Source organism: Oncorhynchus mykiss, chromosome 27 (genome assembly GCF_057628025.1).
Source record: "Oncorhynchus mykiss isolate SJ-2025 chromosome 27, ASM5762802v1, whole genome shotgun sequence".
Lineage (NCBI taxonomy): Eukaryota > Metazoa > Chordata > Actinopteri > Salmoniformes > Salmonidae > Oncorhynchus > Oncorhynchus mykiss.
The window spans coordinates 34,063,858-34,076,178 of record NC_143048.1 but is presented as its reverse complement, the minus strand read 5'-3'; the positions used below and the strand labels follow the sequence as shown (position 1 = coordinate 34,076,178).

The window sequence follows — 12,321 nt, the reverse complement described above, 5'->3', positions numbered from 1 at the left end:
TTTGGTTATCAATTCCATATAGACTACTGGAAACAATGTGTATGCAGTACTTGTCATCACTAACCAAAATTATTGCCTTATGCTTGCTCCAAATGCTTGGAAAAAAATGGCTTCCCACTGGGCACAGTTGTCAATTCAACGTCTATTCCACCTTGGTTCAATGTCATTTTATTGAAATAACGTGGAAAAAACATTCTATGTATATTGTATGTATCCATTATCCATGTATATGGGGCCAAATGCATGCAGGAAGGAGTTGTGGATAATATGCAAAGCTAGATGAGTGCCTATCCCAGTGCCTTTACTGTGTGATCATGTAACACTGTGTCTCTGTATTCATGTAATTCCTCATATATGACTGCACTTGATTAAAATCTATCACAATCTACATCTTAATTGGTCATTGTATCTATTTTCTTAATGACTTCACTCTGTTCCTTCTGCATGGAACCTAGAATAGGAGTAGCCGAACCCTCCTGGAGAGTCACTGGGAGTGCAGGCTTTTGTTCCAGCCCTGCTTTAACACACCTGATTAATATAGTCCATGAGGAGTGTTAGGTATGATGAGTAGGCTAGAAGACCCCATTAACGTCTTTTTAAGCCTAATATGGGCAGCGGAATGTGGCGACACCATACTTCACTCTGAGTAGATAACCAATGAATTGACTAGCCATAAACACGAGAACCATACAGATATGTTCAGTGTTCAGTCCATTGACGAATTGCTATAGCCAATAGAAATAAATGTCTAATAATACGTTTAAAGCATTATAAGGTCGTAAAAACCCGCGCTACAGACACAAAAACAACGATTGGTTGAATGGCCCAATGTGTCTTTTCACCAATGGTAAGGAAGAGAGCAGGCGTGACTATGAACACTGGCCAATGAGTTGATTGCGCAATGTTTTCTATTGACGTTAATCTTTATAAACCAGGAAGAAGTAGCCTACTCTGATATTAATGCTACACGAACGTTGAAACGGTGTGATTTTATCTCCAGGACCAGTAAAAGGAAACCATTGAAAACTAGCCTATCACATATGTCAAGGTAATACGTTACATGAATGCGTCGTTTATAGGATGATTCGCCTATTTATGAGAAAGCATTCAGGTTCTCAAAATATTGTACATTTTATCAGACATTTCGAAATGACGTATTACCTACTTTGCTTATGATTGTCGGTGGCAAGAAATAGCCATTCAATTCGATATCATCCACATATCACACTCTCCTTATTTTTTGGATGTTTGTTTTAGGTTACTTGAATAGGCGCAATGACTGTGCAGAGCAACAAGCAAAGACCACGCCTCAGGGTCTGTTCAGGAGTGCAGAACGTTCAGAAATCGGTCATGTTGAGGAGACCGGGGGCAATTGTGTGTTTTTAAAAATGTATTCTAATCCGCAGAGACCACTTGAACTAATCCTGTCATTTTTGTATATTAAACACTGGGTGTACTTGGCTTATCCTCAGAGTGTACTTGAAGACTCATGAGACCATATGCTAACTGGTAAAATGCACTTCTGGGGGTTCTTCCGTGGTACTCTGGACAGAATAAAATGTTCTTGTTGGCACATTAACCGAAAGAGGTTGGGAAACCACTGCTCTACTTGACATCAAGGCTATTTTACATGTATTATTTGTATAATTCATACCATCTTAATTAAAGTTAAAATCACTTGTACTCATAATTTGGCTGCTTGGCTCAGGATCATTGTATTACTGTGCTACAATTGCCCCCAACCCTAACAGTCATGACGGAACCTGATGTGCCTAGCAAGAGACAGTAATAGTCACATGTCATTCATGTCAATGTTTATCCAACATATAGTTTGAATTGTTGGATGTTAATGCTCAGGACCGTACAATAAGAATACAAATGAAATACCTGACCTCCAAGTGGCAGGTCAGCCTACCTCCTGACATTATTGACTATTGCATTCCATCCTATTTCACTAGTTCAACCAGAGATTACACTGGCTGGACAGATATTGACGTTATTGCATCAGGCTGCTGTGATTTCATTATTTGTTGTTCACAATAACTTCAGGCTTGGAAATGTCCATTTTTACACAAAGCATTTGTTGTATGAGGAATTACTGTCTGTTCTGGAAAGACCAGTATTGTGTTACTGTACAGAGCAATGTTTTATCAGCAACCAGCAGTTATGGCGCATGATCAACCAGGGCTCGATACTGCGACCAGAACAGTTGTCTTTGTGACCAGTTGACTTGGCAGTGCGACACACATTTTGAATTGGTCACAATGGTGCCAATGAGAAATGTACCTGGTCACGGTAGTTTTTAGTTCACAATTTGCTTTTCAAATGTTTATTAAAATTAAATGATTTAATTAAACAGCAATGTGCAATTGACCCAAATTTAACCAACCTTCTGAAGAAGCAACAACAGCAGGGGAATTCCCCTGTCCGTGCGTGCATCAGGGCTCCACATACAGGGCTGCACAGTTAGCATAAACACTCCAGTGCAACATTGACTGTCAGTGCCAGTAAAGAAGGTTCTTGTGATAATGCTGTTTTAATCTAGGCTATATAATTGATTATTAATCACAAGTGCGTTGCACACATATAAATCAGAGTTCATCAACTATATTCAGCCACGGCCAATATTTTTCTTGAGTGGATGGTCGTGGACCATAACATAATTACAAATCATTTGTAGACTGCATATTGACCGCAAGAATCCCAAATATATTTGACTAAAACAATCATTTGAAACCTTGCATACATTTGTGTACAATCACTTGGGTTTCTCTATTATGCGTGGGAATACTTGGGATGTCCAAAATAAAAATCACTTGGAGCTCATTTCCTGGTGTTTTTACAGTTTTATATCCAACAATTAAAAATATATTTACAAATTAAAATTTAAGTTGGGGAACCCTGCAATAGTCTCTCTGGAATAGAGAATGCACAGCTTTCAAACGGTTGGTTGTTGAGTGGCGTTGAAAGTGTTATAAAGTGTTGGTTGAATATTTGCAATGCCAAATTCAGTCAACGGAATAAGCCTATCTTAAATTATATTTTGGCCTTGAAAAGCAATTGAAGTTATGGTAGCATATTTAGAAGTTCTACTGCTCCAATATAATTATTCTGTGATTTTATTTCAGATCAGTTTATATGATAGATGTTGCCGCTTTCATTTTGTTTCCCACTGTGTCAATTGAAGGGTGTTGCGCTAGTCTGTTGTGCTTTTTGAGGTAAAACCACGTGCGGTTATTATGAGCAAGGCATCAGATGTTTGTTTCAACTTGGTTTTCCATACAAGTGCCTTGACGGTCTCCATGTCACCCCTGTTGATGAGGATGGAGTCTTGTCCAGCCTGGTTCCTCCTGAAGTCCACAATCAACTGCTTTATTTTGCTAATGTTGAAGGAGAGGTTGTTTACATGGTGCCATGCCATCAGAGTGCCTACCTCCTCCCAGTAGTCTGTCACGTAGTTAATGGTAATCAGGCCTACTATTGTCGTGTCGTCAGCGAACTTGATAATGGAATTGGAACTATGTTAAGCACGCAGTCGTGGGTACACAGGGAATATAGGAGGGGACTGAGGACGCACCCTTGTGGGGCCCCCGTGTTGAGAATCAATGTCAAGGAGGTAATGTTGCCTATATTCACCGCCTGGGGGGGACAACCCATTAGGAAGTCCAGGACCCAGTTCAGACCCAGGGCTGTCAGCTTTGTAATGAGCTTATAGGGCACTATGGTTGGTATTGAAGGCTGAGCTGTAGTCGATGAACAGCATCCTCACATATGTATCCCTTTTGTCAAGGTGGGTAAGGGCAGTGTGTATTGCAATGTCGATTGTCAATTTCTTTGTTTGGAGAGCATGTGTCTGGTTTCTCCGTCATGTTAAATGTGTGAACTTGCGTGCTTGAGCATTTATAGATAGATACACCTGGCCTGCGCTCCAAAATATGGCCGGCCACACCTGTTCTTTAGAAGTGCCTGATTTGGGATGTTCATGTCTGTTCACGTTTGATAACTCAATGGGGAGGCTGCATTTGAGCCTAGGAGAACCCACATGTGCTTTGTATGGTAAGGATAGTTTTTTTTTCCTGATAAGAGGCCATTTTCTTTTGAATGCTCACATTTTAAAGTCAGAAGTTTGTAAATATAATTTAATTGTACATTTATCACCATCACCAGCGCTGTGAAAATAAATCCAATATTCATTTGCACCTCTATCTGCCTGACTACTGCAAAATCTTTGTCCTTATGACTGCTACAAGGTCCCTATTTTACAGCAGTATGCTGTCTATTTAGTCAGGCAATGCCCACATTATTCTGACATATTTAGAATGTAAAAAATAATCATCTGAATGTCAATTCATAATGCCATTGGGTAGGCCTGTTAAAACATGTTATCCTTACGGTGGTTATATATATATTATTTTTTTTATTTATTTAAAAATACATATAATTATATTGGCTATTAAAACAAGTTACATTTTTAAATGTAGGTCCTTGTAAATTACAATTCAGTGCTTGAAAAAGTCATTTTAAAATTGTATTGTTAATGTCTGTGTAAACCCTTCGTTGTGGCTACTTGCTCAGTCCACAAATGAAAGATCAAATCACCTGCTATTGAAATTATGCACTCGTCATTCACTTCCCTGTCACATTTTTACTCGGGCACAAGGGCATGCTAATTTAAAAGATGGCTTGTCATTATTAGGCAGGTTCTATATGGAATTCAGGCTCATTATGGAACACAGGCCAGGTCATTGTCAATTATAAAAAGTGAGACCAAATCATGTGCTTTGTGAAACAACTGAAAAAGTTGGTGTAGAGAGTTCCCTCTAAAGTGCGCAGAAGGTATAAAGTACCTGTCAAAAGTTTGGACACACCTGCTCATTCAAGGGTTTGTCTTTATTTGTACTATTTTCTACATTGTAGAATAAAAGTGAAGACATCACAACTATGAAATAATCATGTTGCAACCAAAAGTGTTAAACAAATCCAACTATATTTTATATTTGAGACTCTTCAAAGTAGCCACCCTTTGCCTTGATGACAGCTTTGCACACGCTTGGCATTCTCTCAACCAGCACCTGGAATGCATTTCAATTAACAGGTGTGGGATTTCTTTCCTTCTTAATGCGTTTGAGCCAATCAGTTGTGTTGTGACAGGGTAGGGGTGGTATACAGAATATGGTCCTATTTGGCAAGAACAGCTCAAATAAGCAAAGAGAAACGACAGTCCATCATTACTTTAAGACATGGAGGTCAGTCTATCTGGAACATTTCAAAAACTTTGAAAGTATCTTCAAGCGCTATGATGACACTGGGTCTCATGAGGACCGCCACAGGAAAGGAAGACCCAGAGTTACCTCTGCTGCAGAGGATAAATTCATTGGAGTTACCAGCATCACAAATTGCAGCCCAAATAAATGCTTCACAGAGTACAAGTAACAGACACATCTCAACATCAACTGTTCAGAGGAGACTGCACGAATCAGGCCTTCATGGTCGAATTACTGCAAAGAAACCACTTCTTGAGGACACCAATAAGAAGAGACTTACTTTGAACAAGAAACAAGATCAATGGACATTCGACCGGTGGAAATCTGTCTTTTGGTCTGACGAGTCCAAATTGTATATTTTTGGTTCCAACCGCCATGTCTTTGTGAGACGCAGAGTAGGTGAACAGATTATCTCTGCATGTGTGGTTCCCACCGTGAATCATGGAGGAGGAAGTGTGATGGTGTGTGGGTGCTTTGCTGGTGACACTGTCTGTGATTCATTTAGAGTTCAAGGCACACTTAACCAGCATGGCCACCACAGCATTCTGCAGTGATATGCCATCCCATCTGGTTTGCGCTTAGTGGGAGTATAATTTTGTTTTTCAACAGGACATTGACCAAACACACCTCCAGGCTGTGTAAGGGCTATTTGATCAAGAAGGAGAGTGATGAAGTGCTGCATCAGATGACCTGGCCTCCTCAATCACCTGACCTCAACCCAATTGAGATGGTTTCGCATGAGTTGGACCGCAGAGTGAAGGAAAAGCAGCCAACAAGTGCTCAGTATATGTGGGAACTCCTTCAAGACTGTTGAAAAAGCATTCCAGGTGAAGCTGGTTGAGGGAATGTCAAGAGTGTGGAAAGCTGTCATCAAGTCAACGGGTGGCTACTTTAACTATCTCAAATATAAAATGTATTTTAATTTGTTGAACACTTTTGTTACATGATTTCATATGTGCTATTTCATAGTTTTGATATCTTCACTATTATTCTACAATGTAGAACATAGTAAAAATAAAGGAAAACCCTTGAATGAGTAGGTGTGTCCAAACTTTTCACTGGTACTGTATATCATCCCATGTATAGAACCACAAGATTGAACTTCACTCAACTTTCTAGAGTTTTCCCTGTTAGTCCTTTTGTGACTAGGGGGCAGTATTTTCATTTTTGGAAAAATAACGTTCCCGTAGTAAACGGGATATTTTGTCAGGACAAGATGCTAGCATATGCATATAATTGACAGCTTAGGATAGAAAACCAACATTGTCTGTGAGTATAACAGAACTGATGTTGCAGGCGAAAGCCTGAGAAAAATCCAATCCGGAAGTGCCTCATGTTTTGAAAGCGCTGCGTTCCAATGCGTCCCTATTGAGCAGTGAATGGGCTATCAACCAGATTACTTTTTCTCCGTATTCCCAAAGGTGTCTACAGCATTGTGATGTAGTTTTACACATTTATGTTGGAGAATACCTGTAAGCGGCTACATTGCGCAAGTGGTCACCTGATGCTCCCAGAGTGATTCTCGTGAAAAATACAGAGGTAGCCATTATTCCAATCGGTCCTACTGAAAAACCAATCCCCGGTGGCTATATTATCGAATAGATATTTGAAAAACACCTTGAGGATTTATTATGAACCACGTTTGCCATGTTTCTGTCGATTATTATGGAGCTAATTTTGAATATTTTTCGGCGTTTTCGTGACTGCAATTTCCGGGTGATTTCTCAGCCAAACGTGAAGAACAAACAGAGCTATTTCGCCTACAAAAATTATATTTTTGGAAAAAAGGAACATTGGCTATCTAACTGGGAGTCTCGTGAGTGAAAACATCCGAAGCTCATCAAAGGTAAACGATTTAATTTGATTGCTTTTCTGATTTCCGTGACCAAGTTACCTGCTGCTAGCTGGACAAAATGCTATGCTAGGCCATCGATAAACTTACACAAATGCTTGTCTATCTTTGGCTGTAAAAGCATATTTTGAAAATCTGAGATGACCGGGTGATTAACAAAAGGCTAAGCTGTGTCTCAATATATTTCACTTGTGATTTTCATGAATAGGAATATTTTCTAGGAATATTTATGTCCGTTGCGTTATGCTAATTAGTGTCAGTCGATGAGTACGCTCATGCGGGATGGGGAGTCACTTTTAACACTGTCAACCTTTCCCTTTACTGTGTCAATTGTGATTGAATCAACACAATATTACCCACTATCAATTCAACATAACGAAACAAAACAAACTACGCAAGAGATTGTTATATGAAGGATTCAATAGAGTAGGATTCTATTGCGCACAACTGAGCGCATACTTTACACCAAACGGTGCAGCATAACTAATCAGAGCTGCAGTTGGCCTATATGCAAATAGACCATTGCCATATTTGGATCTGTGCCATTTACTTTGAACTGGACTGTGTTTACAGCTGTGGTCTTGAGTAGATGCGCTTGTTTGGAGATCAAAGTGAGAGCAGCATGTAGCCACGTGTGCACATTTAGTTCATATCCTTTTCTAGTTAGTGAGTTATTAGCCCAGTTATAGATCATTTTTAGTCAGCAATAGGGAGTGATTGCTTCCTGCCAGAGCACAAACCATGTACATGAGACAGGCTTGAATACGCTAAGTAGCCAATAGGCACAGGTTAGCATAATTTGTCTGATTCTCTGTAATAATGGTTTGGGAATAATAATGCATTATATTTTGAAAAGTGGTTTCTTGCATTGAAATAACACAACATATTTTGTCACCTCCTTGTCTGAAAGACAAGTGGATAAACAGGTTAATGTCAAGCTCTGCATGTTTTAAGTCTCATGGAATGAAGCCTACATTGAACACCACTCATTGGCTGCTACTGTAGGCCGAATGATAAAACAGCTATGTCCATGTTAAAATGTTATGAGATACATTTTTGCATTGTTTTTGATGGTAGGCCATTCTGGTATACCTACATAATGATCAAATAGCCACAGTAGCCTACTTGGCCACACATGGCATTTAACTTCATTAAAGTAATAGGCCGGTAAAAGGACAATGATATGACACCTGACTTCTCCATACAGGAGCCAAAATGGTGACCTGCTGTGGATTGGTAACTGTCAAGAATGAACCAGGTACGGTTTGAAAGCAGACATGATTGTTTACTTCCAGTGTCTGTTTCTCTTCCTTTTTTATGAAATAAATACTTCAGAACATTTCACCACATTTACAGTTGAAGTCGGAAGTTTACATACACTTAGTTTGGAGTTATTAAAACTTGTTTTTCAACCACGCCACAAATTTCTTGTTTACAAACTATAGTTTTGGAAAGTCAGTTAGGACATCTACTTTGTGCATGACACAATCACAGAAGTGCACAAACAAACAAACAAACAAAGTAAATATGGTTACAAGAAATGATATGGGAATGTGCCCTAGTGGGCTAAACCGGCATCGCGGCTTGTTAGACAAAAGGGGAGTGGGGGTCAGATGAGAAGTCACTACAGAGTTGATAATTATAACAATTGAAATGCGAATCCTTTGCACATGAACTCTCACTCATTCGGGAACAATTGCAATCAATATATATATTTACGCTCAGTGTGTCGTCTTGATCGCTGTTGGAAAGTTTGATTATTTTGTAGAATTGTCCGTCTCTCTCACTCTGCCATGGTTAGAATGGATAGTTCAGTGACATTCATTCATGTCGTTCTTCGCGTTCAATGATACCGAATTCCTAGCTGCAGACTAGTAATTAATATCAAAGACTTGTTCTTATTCTGTCGGTATCGATAGTCTAAGAGTTTAAACACGTGGTATGGTTAAAAGATTCAGCCATCTACTCAAACCTTGGCCCTCTCGTTATCGAGGTAAGCTGGTCTGCAACCTTTGTCCTCTCGTGATTGAGAGAAACATGGTATGTTGAGAAATTCTCAAGGTGGGGTTTTATTCAGAATTGCAGAAAAGGGCCTGTACCAGGATGCCTTACGTTAACTGCGCACATGGGCGGTCCTCTGATTTAGTTCAACTCAACGGGGAATTGGAGTTTCCTTCATTAAAAAGTCCAAAATCACATTACACAATTTTACAAACAGTATCATCCTCACTCATTCATCTTATACAACAATTAGATGTAAACCTCATATCTGAGGTTATTATATAAACAGTGTTATGGTAATGTGGCCGCACCGTCTACCATGAGCTTCACCAAATTGTACCAACCGAACCAGTTCGTAGCTGGATTCTTCACCGATCTTTTATACCTTCTCCGGAACATAAATGTTGTTCAGACCTTAAGTTCTGTGAGGTGGAAGAAATTCCTTTGTTCTCTATGAAAATTCACTCTGTCTCCTCATGGCCACAGTATAGAGACAATCTCCTCCAGGAATTTATGACCTCTCTGACCACAGCAGCCTAGTTGTAGGAGACAGAGATTGGGATGGTGCTCGCTGTACCCAAAGAGGGCAACGTCATGACACTTGCAAGCCGAAGAACACCATCCCAACCGTGAAGCACGGGGGTGGCAGCATCATGTTGTGGGGATGCTTTGCTGCAGGAGGGACTGGTGCACTTCACAAAATAGATGGCGTCATGAGGCAGGACAATTATGTGGATATATTGAAGCAACATCTCAAGACATCAGTCAGGAAGTTAAAGCTTGGTCGCAAATGGGTCTTCCAAATGGACAAAGACCCCAAGCATACTTCCAAAGCTGTGGCAAAATGGCTTAAGGACAACAAAGGCAAGGTATTGGAGTGGCCATCACAAAACCCTGACCTCAATCCTATAGAAACTTTGTAAGCAGAACTGAAAAAGCGTGTGTGAGCAAGGAGGCCTACAAACCTGACTCAGTTACACCAGCTCTGTCAGGAGGAATGAGACACAATTCACCCAACTTATTGTGGGAAGCTTGTGGAAGGCTACCCAAAACGTTTCACCCAAGTTAAACAATTTAAAGGCAATGCTACCTAGTACTAATTGAGTGTATGTGTAAACTTCTGACCCACTGGAATGTGATGAAAGAAATTACAGCTGAAATAAATAATTCTCTACTATTATTCTGACATTTCAGATTCTTAAAATGAATTGCTGATCCTAACTGACCTAAGACAGGGATTTATTACTAGGTTTAAATGTCAGGAATTTTGAAACTGAGTTTAAATGTATTTGGTTAAGGTGTATGTAAACTTCTGACTTCAACTGTATATTATTTTTCACAAAATTAAAAATCTATTGCTCCATCCATCCCTACCTCTCTCAGTGCCTCTGAAGAGTATTGCTGTGGAAGTGAGTGTGCAGGGGCATGTGGCCACTGTGAGCTCCACTCTGCAGTATGAGAACCAGGAGCAGAGCCCTCTGGAGGCCATCTTTGTTTTCCCTCTGCCGGGAGAGGCTGCTGTCTGCAGGTTCAGCACAAAGATAGGACAGACTGAGGTGGTGGCTGAGGTTCAGGAGAAACAGAAGGTGAGGAGAGATGACAAGTCAATAATGAGACAAATGCAACTATAGACATCTTTATGACATTTTCTGAGATCCACAAAAGTATAATTTATTGCAGGATTTGGGTTAATTTCACATTTAATACCAATCAATAACATGTTAGTACAAGTGTTGTTACTAGTGTAATTAGAGCGTTACTACACAGTTTTAAGAGAAACTTGGTATAAAATGTTACCGGCCAGCTAACCTGGCCCCATTTCCATCATGGCAACCTAATAAGCCCTTCATTCCTAATTGGCAAATATCACTCCTCGCCTCTCCACCATGTTATCTGGTGTGTGGTGATCATTCTGGCACAAAATGGTTGCTGGGTACCACACATTGATGGTGGATGAGATGAGTTTCCCCCTTACCACGTAAAGTGCTTGTGGTACCTCAGTTGGTAGAAAGGCTCTATATAAATCCAATCCATGACTTATTATTATCACTTTATGGTTAACCAGCCGTCTATGACCTAGGGGCCTTCAAAAGTTATTCAGATGTTTGTTGACAGCTCTCTGCTCTCAGTATTAGACTTTGACCCTGTAAAACTGGTTCCCAACCTACTGCTTTGTCAAAGCGACTCTCTGTCAAACCCCATTGACCTGACTAGTGTCAGTCACACGGCACCCTCCCCTGGATGTATGCTACTGTTACTATACTGTGTCAGGCTGATGATGCGTCCTTGTGTTCCTCTGTCCCTCCTCAGGCACAGGAGCAGTATGATGATGCATTGAGTTCGGGCCAGCAGGCCTTCCTATTGGAGGAGAGTGATGAGAGCCCGGACGTGTTCAAGCTGAGTGTGGGCAGTCTGCCTCCAGGGGAGAAGGCCTCTGTCAGCCTGGACTATGTGACAGAGCTGTCTGTACAGGCTGACGACGGCCTGAGGCTCTGCCTGCCCGCCGTGCTCAACCCCCGTTACCAACCCCAGGGTAAGAACATGGGCCCCTGTATAGAGACACAAACCACTAATACATCATAGAGCAGTGCAAAACAAAGTAAAAACCTTGTGGGCAGCAGTGTGACTAGGAACCAGTACCTGGTCCCATAGGGCAGTGGTCTTCAGTCCTGCTATTGGAGACCCACAGAGGATGGTGCAGGCTTTCGTTACAGTCCCGTATTAATGAATGAATCATTATTGAATGAATCAAGGTCTTGGTGAGTTGTTGATGAGATGAAAGGAGTGTTAGTGTTGGGCTGGAACAAAAACATTCTAGTCTCTCTCCCCTCTCTCTTCCTCTCTCCCTCACCCATCTCTCTCTAAGGGTCAGACAGTGGTAGTGGTGGCAGTGCCCAGGTGTCCTCGGTGCCCGCTGGTTCTGTCCCCTACAGTCTGTCCCTCAGTGCCCATGTGTCGTCCCCTCATCCCATCTCTAGAGTAGAGTCCAACTGTCCCCTGGACCCACTCAACTACCTCAACACAGAGAAAACCCAAGCCACGGTACTGTGTGTGTGTGTTCATATGCATGTGTAAGTGTGTTGCTTTACGTACGTACATATGAATGTGTACACTGTGTGTATGTCTGTATGCTTGCACTCTCACTAGCACCATAAACCATCAGAATCCTTCATAGTTGTTCAATTCCCTCTCTGACTGCTCTGT

General features: G+C 40.9%; 1 protein-coding gene across 1 annotated transcript in view; it reads left to right on the top strand.

Moving 5' to 3' along the window:
- The window catches only part of LOC110507991 (uncharacterized), a 56,032-nt gene that overhangs the window by 30,220 nt on the left and 13,491 nt on the right, over positions 1 to 12,321 (top strand). Inside the window, exons 24-29 of the mRNA XM_090223889.1 lie at positions 1,029 to 1,048; positions 1,258 to 1,314; positions 8,324 to 8,374; positions 10,501 to 10,703; positions 11,428 to 11,650; positions 11,984 to 12,159. Of these exons, the coding sequence (XP_090080015.1) occupies positions 1,029 to 1,048; positions 1,258 to 1,314; positions 8,324 to 8,374; positions 10,501 to 10,703; positions 11,428 to 11,650; positions 11,984 to 12,159 (730 nt within the window). The remainder of the gene's footprint in view (positions 1 to 1,028; positions 1,049 to 1,257; positions 1,315 to 8,323; positions 8,375 to 10,500; positions 10,704 to 11,427; positions 11,651 to 11,983; positions 12,160 to 12,321) is intronic.